Raw genomic sequence first — 15,289 nt, forward strand, 5'->3', positions numbered from 1 at the left:
GCCTCCACTAGCTCCTCTGGTAGCTCGATCCACATACCTATCACCCTGTGTGTGAAGAAATTGCCTCTCAGGTCCCATTTAAATCTTTTCTCACTCACCTCAAAACAATGCCCTCTAGTTTTAGACTCCCCCACCCAGTGTAAAATAGACTGCAATGATCTACCTTAGCTATGCTTCCGACGTGATTTTAATAAACCTGTAGGGGATCACCACTTAGCCTCCTTCACTCCATGGTAAATATTGCCAGCTTATCCAGTCCTTCCTCATAACTCAAAACTGCCAGTCCTGGCAATGTCCCTGTGAATCTTTCCTGTACCCACCCTGGTTTAGTAATATCTTGCTTATAGTAAGGTGACAATTGCTGCACACAATATTTTAGGTGTAGTCTGACCAACAGCTATTGCAGAACATCCCAACTCTTGTACTCAGTTACCTAGTTATTGGATGATTACATTCTTTGTAATCTGATGGTGAATGTGGAGGAGATGTTGCTAATCTAAAATGACTGGAGTCTGCAAGTGAGGAAATTGAGAATCCAATTGTGCAATGAGGTATTGGGGCTCAGGTCTTGGATCTTATTGACTGGTTTTGAGGGTATGATAGTGTAAAATGCTGAAGTGTAGTCAATGAAGAGCATCAGGATGTATGCATATTTAGACCATAAGACCATACGGCATAGAAGCAGAATTAGGCCATTCAGCCCATTGAGTCTGCTCTGCCATTCCATCATGGCTGATCCCAGATCCCACTCAACCTCATTTAGCGGCCTTCTCAACATAACTTTAATGCCCTGACCGATCAGAAAATGATCAACTTCCACCTTAAATATACCCTCCACTGCAATCTGTAGCAGATCATTCCATGGATTCACTATTCTCTGGTTTAAAAAATTCCTCCTTACCTCTGTTCTAAAAGGTCGCCCCTCAATTTTGAGGCTGTGCCTTCTAGTTCTGGATACCCCCATCATAAGAAACATCCTCTCCACATTCAACCTACATAATCCTTTCAACATTTGGTAGGTTTCAATGAGATCCACGCATATTCTTCTAAATTCCTGTGAGTACAGGCCCAAAGCTGCTAAACGCTCTTCATATGTTAAGGCCTCCATTCTTGAAACCATCCTTGTGAACCTCCTCTGGACTCCCTCTAATGACAACACATCTTTTCTGAGATATGGGCCCAACACTGTTGATAATACTCCAAGTGCAACATGACTAGTATCTTATAAAGGCTCAGCATTATCTCCTTGCTTTTATATTCTATTCTCCTTGAAATAAATGCCAACATTCACCCAGTAGCACTCACACCTACAGTGATGAAATGCTTTGAGGGGTTGGTCATGAATAGACTGGACCCCTACTTCAGCAAGGACCTAGACCCATTGCAATTTGCCTATCGCTACAATAGGTCAACTGCAGATGCAATCTTAATGGCTCTCTACACGGCTTTAGACCACCTGGACAACACAAACACCTACGTCAGGATGCTGTTCAATGACTATCGCTCAGCATTTATTACCATCATTCCCACAGTCCTGATTGAGAAGTTGCAGAATCTAGGCCTCTGTACCTCCCTCTGCAATTGGATCTTTGACTTCCTAACCAGAAGACCACAATCTGTGTGGATTGGTGATAACATATTCTCCTCACTGATGATCAACATTGGCACACTTCAGGGGTATGTGTTTAGCCCAGTGCTCTCTCTCTCTCTCTCTCTCTCTCCCCCCCCCCCACCCCCAAATATATATATAACTGTGTGGCTAGGCATAGCTCAATTACCATCTATAAATTTGCTGACAATACAACCATTGTTGGTAGAATCTCAGGTGGTGATAAGAGAGTATACAGGAGTGAGATATGCCAACTAGTGGAATGGAGTCGCAGTAACAACCTGGCACTACACGTCAGTAAGACAAAAGAGCTGATTGTGGACTTCAGGAAGGGAAAGACGAAGGAACAGATACCGATCCTCATAGAGGGATCAGAAGTGGAGAGAGTGAGCAGTTTCAAGTTCCTGGGTGTCAAGATCTCTGAGGACCTGACCTGGTTCCAATGGATCGATGCAGCTTAAAGAAGGCAAGACAGCAACTATACTTCATTAGGAGTTTGAAGAGATTAGTTATGTCAACAAAAACACTCATAAACTTCTGTAGATGTACTGTGGAGAGCATTCTCACAGGCTGCATTACTACCTGGTATGGAGGGGCTACTACACAGGACCGAAAGAAGCTGCAGAGGGTTGTAAATTTAGTCTGTTCCATCTTGGGTACTAGCCTACAAAGTACCTAGGACATCTTCAAGGAGAGGTGTCTCGGAAAGGCAGTGTCTGTTATTAAGGAACTCCAGCACCCAGGGCATGCCCTTTTCTCACTGTTACCATCAGGTAGGAGGTACAGAAGCCTGAAGGCACACACTCAGTGAATCAGGAACAGCTTCTTCCCCTCTGCCATCCGATTCCAAAATGGGCATTAAACCCTTGGACACTACCTCACGTTTTTAATATATATTATTCCTGCTTTTGTGCAATTTTTAATCTACTCTATATATATAGTAATTGATATATTTATTTATTATTATACTTTTATTTTTTTTCTTCTTCTTCTATATTACATTTTGCATTGAACTGCTGCTGCTAAGTTAACAAATTTCATGTCACATGCCGGTGATAATAAACCTGATTCTGATTCTGATTCACTGCATTTGTCTTCTTTACCACAGACTCAATCTGTAAATGAACAATCTAGTGTCTTGCAAAAGAACTCCAAAGTCCCTCTGCATTTCTGATGTCTGAATCTTCTCCCCATTTAGATAATAGCCCACACTATTGTTCCTTTTGCCAAATGCATTATCATACATTTCCCAACACTGTATTCCATCTGTCACTTTTTTGCCCATTATTCCAATTTGTATAAGTCCTGCTGCAATTGTATTGCTTCCTCAGCATTACCTACCTTTCCACTTATATTTATATTATCACAAACTTTGCCATAAAGCCTTCAATTCCATTATTCAAATCATTGACAAGCAATGTGAAAAGTAGCGATCTCAATACTGACCTCTGAGGAACACCACTAGTCACTGGCAGCCAATCAGAAAAGTCCCTTTTATTCTCACTCACTGCCTCCTTCCTGTCAGCCATTCCGCTATCCATGCTGGTATCTTTCCTGTAACACCATAGGATTTTATCCTGTTTAGCAGCCTCATGTGTGGAACCTTATCAAATGCCTTCTGAAAATTCAAGTAAATGACATTCACTGCCTCTCCTTTGTCCACCCTGCTTGTTACTTCCTCGAAGAACTTTAACAGATTTGTCAGGAAAGATTTCCCTTCACAGAAACCATGCCGACTTTGACTTATTTTATCATTCGTCTCCAAGTACCCTGAAACTATATCCTTAATGATAAACTCCAAGACATTCCCAACCACTGAGGTTAGGTTAACTGGTGTCTAATTGTTTTTTGTTTGTCTTCCTCCCTTCTTAAGTGGAGTGGAGTGGCATTTGCAATCTTCCAGTCTTCCAGGACCATGCCAGAATCAAGTGATTCTTGAAAGATCATGACCAATGCATCCGTTATCTCTTCAGCAACCTCTCTCAGGACTCTGGGATGTAGTCCATCTGGTCCTTGTAACTTATCCACCTTAAGACCTTTGAGTTTGCCTAGCAACTTTTCTTTGTGATAGCAATAGTACACACTCTTACTCCCTGACACTCACCGACCTCTGGCACACTGCTAGTGTCTTCCACAGTGAAGACAGATGTAAAGTACCCATTAAGTTCAACTGCCATTTCTTTGTCCCCCATTACTACCTCACCAGCATCATTTTCCAGTGGTCCAGTATCAACTCAACCCCCCTCCCCATTTACAACTGAAAAAAACTTGGTATACTGCTTTGTATTTTTGGCTAGTTTGCCCTCATATTTCATCCTTTCCCTTCTTATAGCTTTATTAGTTGCCTTCAGTTGGATTTTAAAAGCTTTCCAATCATCCAACTTCCCACTCACTTTTGCTACCTTATATATGCTTTCCTGGGCTTTTATGCAGTCCTTAACCTCACTTATCAGCCACGGCTGCCTATCCCTGCCATTTGAGAACAACTTCTTCTGTGGGACAAATCTATCCTGCATCTTGTGAACTATTCCTGGAAACTTCAGCCACCTCTGCTCTGCCATCATCCCCACCAGTATCTTCCTCCAATCCACCTGGGCAAGTTCCTCTCTCATGCCTCTGTAATTCCCTTTATTCCAGTGCCATATTGATACATGTAACTTAAACTCTCCCTCTCGAATTGCAGTATGAAATCAATCATATTAAAATCATTGTCTCCTCAGGGTTTCTTTACGTTAAGCTCCCTGATAAGATTTGGGTTATTACACAGCATCCAGTCTAAGATAGCCTTTCCCTGAGTAGGTCCAGCACAAGCTGATCTAAAAAGCCATCTCATAGGCATTCAACAAATTCCCTCTCTTGTGATCCGACACCAACCTGATTTTCCCAATCCCCTTGCATATCAAGTCCAGTCAAGTCAAGTCACTTTTATTGTCATTTCGACCATAAGTGCTGGTACAGTACATAGTAAAAATGAGACAACGTTTTTCAGGACCATGGTGTTACATGACACAGTACAAAAAACTAGACTGAACTATGTAATAAAAAAAACATAACAGAGAAAGCTACACTAGACTACAGACCTACACAGGACTGCATAAAGTGCACAAAAAAGTGCAGGCATTTACAATAAATAATAAACAGGACAGTAGGGCAAGGTGTCAGTCCAGGCTCTGGGTATTGAGGAGTCTGATAGCTTGGGGGAAGAAACTGTTACATAGTCTGGTCATGAGAGCCCGAATGCTTTGGAGCCTTTTCCCAGAAGGCAGGAGGGAGAAGAGATTGTATGAGGGGTGCATGGGGTCCGTCATAATCCTGCTTGCTTTGCGGATGGAGCGTGTAGTGTAAATGTCCGTGATGGCAGGAAGAGAGACCCCGATGATCTTCTCAGCTGAAGCCCCCAATACAATTGTGTCATTACACTAATTACATGCCTTTTCCAGCTCCCTTTGCAATCTCAGCCACAGATCTTGGCTACTATTTGGAGGCCTATATATGAATCCCATAATGTTTTTTTTAAATTTACTGTCCATATTTTTCCAGGGTTGAGTGAAGTGCCAATAAAATAACATTCGCTGTTGACCTGTTTGTAACAGTAGGTATATTGGAGTGGATACAAGTTACCCCTCAGGCAGGAGTTGATATGTTTCATCACCCACATCACAAAGCAATTTATCATCACGGATGGAAGTGCTACTGGATCATAGTCATTGGGAAAGGTTACCATTTCCTTCTTGGTTTACCAGTATAATTAAAGCCTGCTTGAAACAAGTGGGCACCTTAAACAGATGAAGTGTGAGGTTAAAGATATCAGTAAACCCTCTGACCAGCTGATCAGCACAGGTCCTCAATACTTGGCCAAACACTCCATTTGGGCCAGATGCCTTCTGGTAGTGCAGTAGTGGTCAAGTGTGTTGGGACCCTTAGTGTTGCAGATGAGATGTTAATGATGATAATAATAATTTACAAGCAAACTTGGCAATGACTTGAAATGAGTCAGTGTAGCTGTTATTGTTTGATAATTTTGGCAGTTGTTTGCTAATACTGCTCATTCTGCTGGAAATTTCCAGCGTATTTTTAAAAATATATTTATATATATATAAACAGCCACAGGTAATGAACATGACCAGCGAGTATGTACGGACAGGCCGGCTGGAGCGAACGGAGCACTTTTCCCAGTGTATGAGAGCAGAAACAAGTACTGTAATATAAAGGTGATTTCAAAAATAATCCCAATTGTAACACTCTGTATCACCACCCAAGATTCCCACAATTGGAATGTCCGTGCATGTTGTTGCGATACAGAAATGCCTGTAAAAATCGTCCACTGTTTATTCCTATACATAGATGAAATTTGACCTATTGAGTTGCTCAAGCATTTTGTGTGTGTAGCTTTGGATTTCCAGCATCTGCAGAATTTCTCGTGCTTATAACCTTTAAGATCGGCAAACGTAAACTCAGCACTTCGCATCTCTAATTATTAATAGGTTGAACACCGACACGACACCACCCCCACCCCTCACCAGCGCCCCATGTAGTTCATCAATCTTCACATTTAATGCTGATCGAAAACTCGCAGTGCTGGGCAGTGGTACATTCAGAGACCGCCACTCTTCACCCAGAGCAAGACGCAGCTGCCGCTCGCTTGCCGCTCTCTTCGGGAAGTCATGAAAAGTTCCAGTTCAAAAGTGATATCCGTCGCTAGGTTTCTCAGTACTCTGGGGATAATTTTTTCCCTGTTGACTTTCTGCACCAACTACTGGCTACTCGCGATCGAAACCTGTGCACTGCCACAAAATGGTACTAAACCGGAATTCAGGCAGGTCAGTGAGTTACAGCTCAATTTGTAGTCAAAACACGCAGATTGTGAGGAAGGGAAGTTGAATGCAAAGTGTAGACTGATCATTATTAATTGTAAGAGATTTGGAATTTAAGTGTAATGGAAACGGGCACTTGTTTACTGTTACTGAGTGTAGTGAAATTGTTGTAATAGGTTTCTGTAAGTAGGAGTGATCACTGCTGGGCGCGAGTTTCCAGTTGCATCACTTACTCTCTGCTGAAAGCAACTCCAAGCATTAGGTTATCAAAGATGGTCTGCCAGTATTTCGTTCTCAAGTAACCCAGACACCAGACACGGATTTTCATCGATAATCTGTCTATCCGTCTATCGCCCCTCAAAGCACCGGGGCGGTGTGCGGTGAGGGGACGATGGTGGGAGGGGGGCTGCTGGAGCCACTCAATGACTGGGTCAAGATATGTAGGAAATACTGCAGCCGAAATTCAGAATATTTTGGAAATGTGAGAATGCTGAACTGTTGATGAGTTAAGTGACTTGCAAATGGAAGGATGAGACTGCTGTTGGCCAAAGGGTGGAGGGTGTAGATGTTTTTTTTGGCTGGGGGTGGGGTTCGTTGCTTTTCTGCTGCTTATGCATGGAAGGAGCTGGGGTGCTTTGGGGGTCTAACATTTAACTCATCCATTCTTTGGGGGCACTCCTCTGTTTTCATGGATGTTTGCAAAGAAAAATAATTTTAGGATGTATATTGTGTACATTTCTCCGACATTAAATTTACCTATTGAAGGTAGAAGAAATTAAACAAGTTTATATACCGAACTCTATGAGCATTATCTGCAGAGAGCTCATCTCTTACTAACTAAAAGAATGAGGAAAAAATTGCTAATGAACTTTAAAAGCAGAATTCTTTATCAAAGATGTGTCTGTGTAATGTTTAGGAATGAGAAAAAAACCTTCAAATCCTAGTCATAAAGGTGCATTTAGGTTTACTGTTTGAGATTGGTTAATGTATAACAGTTAGACAACAGATTTATCGGATAAATGGGGACATGACTGCTTCATATCAGAATAAGTTGAGACTGTCTTAGACTGAGCTAAAAAAAAACCCTGTTTCAAATAGATAAAACTTCTTTTGGCATTGTCTTGTTAACACTTGCCGGATTAAGATCTGAATATTCTGATATATTCCATTTAAATGCAGTAAGACATAATGGCATTTGCAAAAAAAATGCAAAGATATTTGGAAGCCAAATGTAGATACAAAATTATTTTGAGCAACCCATGCCCACTTCAGTGTTAAGTTACACTTGTGACCAAGATAAAGATAACTTGAGTCCATAGTTTAAAACTTGATACTTGTGTCAGTTTTAAGAACTCTGCCTGCAAAAGATGTAACTTTCCAATGTAGTAACCATATACCCTTGTTTATGAATGGATATAATGCTGGGCTATGCTGGCCCACATGGATGATGTGATGGAGGGAGGGGGGGGGAGGAGAGAGAGAGAGAGAGAGAGAGAGAGAGAGAGAGAGAGAGAGAGAGAGAGAGAGAGAGAGAGAGAGAGAGAGAGAGAGAGAGAGAGAGGAGGGAGAGAGAGAGAGAGAGAGAGAGAGAGAGAGAGAGAGAGAGAGAGAGAGAGAGAGAGAAAACACACATAATTATGCATCCATGTATATGCGTCCACGTGACTATGTATGCAATATCTGTGTAAAATGCCTGAATACACACAAAATGCTGGGGGAGCTGAGCAGGCCAGGCAGCATCTATGGAAAAGAGCACAGTTGATGTTTTGGGCCAAGACCCTTCAGCAGAACTGTACTCTTTTCCATAGATGCTGCCTGGCTTGCTGACTTCCTCCAGTATTTTGTGTGCGTTGCTTGGATTTCCAGCATCTGCAGATTTTCTCTTGTTTGTGAGAAGAGGCTGATCTGGTCTTTGGCCCTCTTGGCCCTGCTTGTCAGAGCCAATTAAACTCCATTAGATACATATGGAAGCTGGTGTCCTAAGACCCACCCCACAATAAAAGAATTGATGCACAGAAATGGATTGGGAGAAAGTTGTCCTGGAAGCTGAGGAACTGCTGGAGGGTGAAGAAAATCAAGACAATGAAGAAGAAGAAGGCAAATGATAATAACAAAAACAACAGTATCAAGTTAATAAAGCCAACTTTAGGGGAGTGATTAGTTATGTTAGATACTCTAAATAAGTTTCTGTATTGAGAATGTACATTCATAAAATTGAACTTTCTCTATTCAGTTTTCTCTAAACATTAGAATTCATAAATATTAATGTGTTAGACAGTCTTTCATCTACTTAGAATAACTTGCAATTTAAGAAAAAAAAGTGTATTTTTAGTTGTTGCATATGTGAATTTAAATACAGTAATCTGGAAGATACTGACTAAGTTGTCCTGCTTTTCCAAAAACAGACAAATGACAGTATGATATTGAATCAGCTGATACTGAAGAAGATAGCACAGCATGAAGCAATGATGAAAACTCATCATTGAAAGTTAGGACTTGCCCTCTGCAGTCTAATTGAAATGACATTCACTTGATGTACACTCAGTGCCACTTTATTAGATACACTGGTACATCTGCTCAATAATGCAAATATTTAATCAGCCGATATATAAAACCATTGTCAGGAGCGGACATGGAATGGACCCAAATGCAGGACACGGGCACTAAAGTACTAGGGGTAGGATGGGATGGGGATACCACGGCATGCAAGGTGTAATGCAGGTGGGGCTGGATCCCAGAGTTCAGGCGAGGCAGAGGGATCCCAGAGTTCAGGCGAGGCAGAGGGATCTCAGAGTTCGTGGCAGACAGGGGGATCCCAGAGTTCAGGCGAGGCAGAGGGATCCCAGAGTTCAGGCGAGGCAGAGGGATCTCAGAGTTCGTGGCAGACAGGGGGATCCCAGAGTTCAGGCGAGGCAGAGGGATCTCAGAGTTCGTGGCAGACAGGGGGATCCCAGAGTTCAGGCGAGGCAGAGGGATCTCAGAGTTCGTGGCAGACAGGGGGATCCCAGAGTTCGTGGCAGACAGGGGGATCCCGGAGTTCAGGCGAGGCAGGGGGATCCCGGAGTTCAGGTGAGGCAGGGGGATCCCGGAGTTCAGGCGAGGCAGGGGGATCCCAGAGTTCAGGTGAGGCAGGGGGATCTCAGAGATCAGGCGAGGCAGGGGGATCCCAGAGTTCAGGCGAGGCAGGAAGATCCCAGAGATCAGGCGAGGCAGGGGGATCCCAGAGTTCAGGCGAGGCAGGGGGATCTCAGAGTTCAGGCGAGGCAGGGGGATCTCAGAGTTCAGGCGAGGCAGGGGGATCTCAGAGTTCAGGCGAGGCAGGGGGATCCCAGAGTTCAGGTGAGGCAGGGGGATCCCAGAGTTCAGGTGAGGCAGGGGGATCCCGGAGTTCAGGCGAGGCAGGGGGATCCCAGAGTTCAGGCGAGGCAGGGGGATCTCAGAGTTCAGGCGAGGAAGGGGGATCCCAGAGTTCGTGGCAGACAGGGGGATCCCAGAGTTCAGGCGAGGCAGGGGGATCCCAGAGATCAGGCGAGGCAGGGGGATCCCAGAGTTCAGGCGAGGCAGGGGGATCCCAGAGTTCAGGCGAGGCAGGGGGATCCCAGAGTTCAGGCGAGGCAGGGGGATCCCAGAGTTCAGGCGAGGCAGGGGATCTCAGAGTTCAGGCGAGGAAGGGGGATCCCAGAGTTCGTGGCAGACAGGGGGATCCCAGAGTTCAGGCGAGGCAGGAGGATCCCAGAGTTCAGGCGAGGCAGGAGGATCCCAGAGTTCAGGTGAGGCAGGGGGATCCCAGAGTTCAGGCGAGGTAGGGGGATCCCAGAGTTCAGGCGAGGCAGGGGGATCCCAGAGTTCAGGCGAGGCAGGGGGATCTCAGAGTTCAGGCGAGGAAGGGGGATCCCAGAGTTCGTGGCAGACAGGGGGATCCCAGAGTTCAGGCGAGGAAGGGGGATCCCAGAGTTCGTGGCAGACAGGGGGATCCCAGAGTTCAGGTGAGGCAGGGGGATCCCAGAGTTCAGGCGAGGCAGGGGGATCCCAGAGTTCAGGCGAGGCAGGAGGATCCCAGAGTTCAGGCGAGGCAGGGGGATCTCAGAGTTCAGGTGAGACAGGAGGATCCCAGAGTTCAGGTGAGACAGGGGGATCCCAGAGTTCAGGCGGGGCAGGAGGATCCCAGAGTTCAGGCGAGGCAGGGGGATCCCAGAGTTCAGGCGAGACAGGAGGATCCCAGAGTTCAGGCGAGACAGGGGGATCCCAGAGTTCAGGCGAGACAGGAGGATCCCAGAGTTCAGGTGAGACAGGGGTATCTCAGAGTTCAGGCGAGACAAGGGTATCTCAGAGTTCACGTGAGGCAGGGGGATCTCAGAGTTCGGGCGAGGCAGGGGGATCCCAGAGTTCAGGCGAGGCAGGGGGATCTCAGAGTTCAGGCGAGACAGGGGTATCCCAGAGTTCAGGCGAGGCAGGGGGATCCCAGAGTTCGTGGCAGACAGGGGGATCCCAGAGTTCAGGTGAGACAGGGGTATCTCAGAGTTCAGGCGAGACAAGGGTATCTCAGAGTTCACGTGAGGCAGGGGGATCTCAGAGTTCGGGCGAGGCAGGGGGATCCCAGAGTTCAGGCGAGACAGGGGGATCTCAGAGTTCAGGCGAGACAGGGGGATCCCAGAGTTCGTGGCAGATAGAAGAGCCCTCTGGGACGGGCACATAACTCCTGGGCAGGGCCGCCTCCCAGGCAGGAACTTGGAGGCTCGGGCAAGACGCGGAACCCTGGGCAGGTGCTGGCACAACCCGTAGGGAGCAATGGGTGTAAAGGGTCGGAGTCCTCAGGGTGGGCTGCATGGATCCCAGGCAGGGCCGCCTTCCAGGTGGAAACACAGATGCCTGGGCAGGTGCGGGGCACAACCCATCAGAGGTGAGGGGTAAGGAGGGGAACAGAGTCCCTCTGCCGGGCAACGGCAGATGGCCTGACTTCCCTGATGGAGGCAAGGGGCAGGAAGGGGCAGAACCACCTGTAGGGTAATGGCAATGGCCTGACTTACCTGACAGGGGCAAGGGACAGGAAGGGACAGAACCACCCGAGGGGTAACGGCGATGGCCTGGCTAACCCGACGGAGGCGAGGGAACAGAAGGGAGCTGGGTCCAGGATGAGCAGCAGGACTACCGTGATACACTGGGTAAATTGGGAAAGGCAACTGACATTGTGACAGCGCAGGCAAGGCGAATAAGGCGAACAGCGGGACCAGCGCACACGAGAGAAGCAGGGGAACAAGACCAACCAGACAGACTGATACAGAACAGGCCAGCAACCAGGGCAGAGCAGGATACAGAGCGGGTGAAACAGGTACGGAGCAGGATTCAGAGCCGGCCCACCAGGGACGGAGCACGATTCAGAGCCGGCCCACCAGGGACGGAGCAGGATTCCGAGCCGCCGGCCCACCAGGGACGGAGCAGGATTCAGAGCCGGCTCACCAGGTACGGAGCAGGATTCAGAGCCGGCCCACCAGGGACGGAGCAGGATTCAGAGCCGGCCCACCAGGGACGGAGCAGGATTCAGAGCCGCCGGCCCACCAGGGACGGAGCAGGATTCAGAGCCGGCCCACCAGGGACGGAGCAGGATTCAGAGCCGCCGGCCCACCAGGGACGGAGCAGGATTCAGAGCCGGCTCACCAGGTACGGAGCAGGATTCAGAGCCGCCGGCCCACCAGGGACGGAGCAGGATTCAGAGCCGCCAGCCCACCAGGGACGGAGCAGGATTCAGAGCTGTCCCACCAGGGACGGAGCAGGATTCAGAGCTGTCCCACCAGGGACGGAGCAGGATTCAGAGCCGGCCCACCAGGGACGGAGCAGGATTCAGAGCCGGCCCACCAGGGACGGAGCAGGATTCAGAGCCGGCCCACCAGGGACGGAGCAGGATTCAGAGCTGTCCCACCAGGGACGGAGCAGGATTCAGAGCCGCCGGCCCACCAGGGACGGAGCAGGATTCAGAGCCGGCCCACCAGGGACGGAGCAGGATTCAGAGCCGGCCCACCAGGTACGGAGCAGGATTCAGAGCTGTCCCATCAGGGACGGAGCAGGATTCAGAGCTGTCCCACCAGGGACGGAGCAGGATTCAGAGCTGTCCCACCAGGGATGGAGCAGGATTCAGAGCCGGCTCACCATGTACGGAGCAGGATTCAGAGCCGCCGGCCCACCAGGTACAGAGCAGGATTCAGAGCTGGCCCACCAGGGACGGAGCAGGATTCAGAGCCGGCCCACCAGGGACGGAGCAGGATTCAGAGCTGTCCCACCAGGGACGGAGCAGGATTCAGAGCTGTCCCACCAGGGACGGAGCAGGATTCAGAGCCGGCCCACCAGGGACGGAGCAGGATTCAGAGCTGTCCCACCAGGTACGGAGCAGGATTCAGAGCCGGCCCACCAGGTACGGAGCAGGATTCAGAGCCGGCCCACCAGGGACGGAGCAGGATTCAGAGCCGGCCCACCAGGGACGGAGCAGGATTCAGAGCCGCCGGCCCACCAGGGACGGAGCAGGATTCAGAGCCGCCGGCCCACCAGGGACGGAGCAGGATTCAGAGCCGCCGGACCAGGATTCAGATCCACCAGACCAGCGACGGAGCAGGATTCAGAGCCGGCCCACCAGGGACAGAGCAGGATTCAGAGCTGCCGGACCAGGATTCAGAACCACCGGACCAGGTGCGGAGTAGGTTAAACCAACTTTGGAGCAGGACAACCCCCCCAACTAGGCTCAGTCCCCGAGCCCCTGATAAACACCTGCCCCCTAATAGGCGACAGGTGTACCTCCTCAAGCCAAGATTATCCAATGGCTCCGGGTGACAGGAGGGCTGGCTGCAAGGCCCAGAGTCTGGAGTCTGCGGACCGGAGCGAGACCCGGAAGGCGGGCTCTAGACCGGACCCTAACAATCATGCAGATATGGTCAAAAAGTTCAGTTGTTCAGCCCAAACATCAGAATGAGGGAACAAATGTGATCTAAGTGACTTTGACCGTTAAATGATGGCTGGAGCCAGAGAGGGTGGTTTGAGTATCTCAGAAACTGTTGATTTGCTGGGATTTTCATGCGCAACAAAAAAAAAAATCCAGTGAGCAGCTGTTCTGTGGGCAAAATGGCTTGCTAGTGAGAGTGGTCAGAGGAGAATGGCCAGATTGCTTCAAGCTGACAGAAAGGTGACAGTAACTCAAATGACCACGTTACAAGAGTGGTATGCAGAAGAGCATCTTCAAACCTTGAAATGGATGAAAATACTGCAGCAAACGATCAAAATATACATAAAGTGGACACTGAGTGTATCTTAATCATTGATAATTGACTTTAATAATTTTGTTATCTGCTTGTAACAGATACAATTATTGCTGTAGCTTTAAAAGTATTAGAACATTGACCATAAAACGTTTTAGCATAGTACAAAGCTTTCAGCCCACCTACTCCAAGATTAACCTAGTCCTTCTCTCATACATAGCCCTATATTTTTCTATCATCTATCTTTAATGTATCTGCCTTTAACCACACCCTTGGCAGGGCATTTCATGCACTCACTACTCTGTGTAAAAAAAACTTACATCTCACATTCCATCTATACTTTCTTTCAATTACCATATAATTATGTCCCCTAGTATTAACCATTTTCACCCTGAGAAAAGGTCAATCTATGCCTCTATCATGTTGTTACAAGAAACTGTTTCTGAGTATCTTTTTCTGATTCTCTTTATCTTTCCTTCTAGTGTCTCTTGTTCTTTCCTCTTCTCTTTCTTTCTTCCCCTGGATGAAAGGATGCCGAATGATTTCTATGACAGGTTTTGGTGGTGTTCGTTATTTTATTGTTACTTTATTTGTGATAATTGTCTTATTGTTAATTTAGCAGTGTGGGAGTGTGTGCATAACAACAAACATGGCTTAGCATTACCTGCAATTGAAACTGATACCACAACAAGTCAGTTAAAATGATCAAGAGCTTAATGGCATGTGCATTTTCTTTTTCCAACTTAGCAAATTTTCAATTGGAGACTGAAATTGGTGAAGAAGCAAAACAACACTTAAAACAAACAGCCAGATTCTAGCCCTAGATTGGGTTTCATATTGTTGTACCTCTGTAGATATGAATCTCGTTTGTCTACATATTTCAAAAGAGCCTTTCATTGGCAGAAGGACGCAGGAAGGGTTAGTACATTAACCAATAAAATGCCAGATAAATTAGGCAGGTTTAAGAAACTAGGTAACTTGAACTGGGTAATGTATTTACCTGCAGAATACAGTTGATGTTTTACCAAAAAATTGCCAGCAATACTTTGCCTTAAGCATGGAATGTTGACTAAATCCAACTGTGATTCGTTTCTTCTGTTCCCTCTCAAGCAAGATATGGTTCTTTCTCCCCAACCTCAGCCCAGATGGGGCTCTTTATCTCTCCTCTCAGCAACGACAAAGCTCTGATCCTTCCCTCTTAGCTCTACCATTGCTCTTCTTCTCAATTTTGATACACCCATGGCTCTGCCCCTTTGCCCTCAGCACAAATATCACTCTGATCCTTCTCTTAGTATAGCTGCAGCTATCTCTTCTTTGCATGGCTCAACTACAGCTCTGCCCTCATCGTCTGGCCCATTTATGCCTTTGACCCCCTTCCCCCCAGTGTTACCATGGTTCTGCTCTGTTCCTCAACCAGCTGTGGTCCTACCTAAAGTATATTTAATATTTCAGTAACATTGGAATTATATTGTAAAATATATTGTTTGATTAGGTATTCTTTGTTTAAATAATGCATTGTGGTTTATTACTGGCATTAAGTCACCACTTAATAAGGGTACACCTTGTATAAAGTAAAAAACAAATTGTACACATTCTCCTGGTCTCCCTGTGATTTTCTTTCAAGG

At 47.1% G+C, this 15,289-nt stretch overlaps 1 protein-coding gene across 4 annotated transcripts in view; it reads left to right on the forward strand.

The window, feature by feature from the left end:
- Positions 1-6,042: 6,042 nt before the first annotated feature.
- Positions 6,043-15,289, forward strand: part of LOC140726745 (transmembrane protein 182-like) — a 105,195-nt gene continuing 95,948 nt past the window's right edge. Inside the window, exon 1 of one of the 4 annotated variants that reach the window (XM_073043523.1) lies at positions 6,043-6,429. In XM_073043523.1, coding sequence (XP_072899624.1) covers positions 6,274-6,429 — 156 coding nt within the window. In that variant the 5' untranslated portion in view covers positions 6,043-6,273. Of the gene's footprint in view, positions 6,430-6,724; positions 6,905-15,289 lie in introns of those variants that run through there. The other 3 variants (XM_073043526.1, XM_073043522.1, XM_073043525.1) reach the window with 3 other exon arrangements.

This window comes from Hemitrygon akajei, chromosome 4 (genome assembly GCF_048418815.1).
Source record: "Hemitrygon akajei chromosome 4, sHemAka1.3, whole genome shotgun sequence".
Classification (NCBI taxonomy): domain Eukaryota; kingdom Metazoa; phylum Chordata; class Chondrichthyes; order Myliobatiformes; family Dasyatidae; genus Hemitrygon; species Hemitrygon akajei.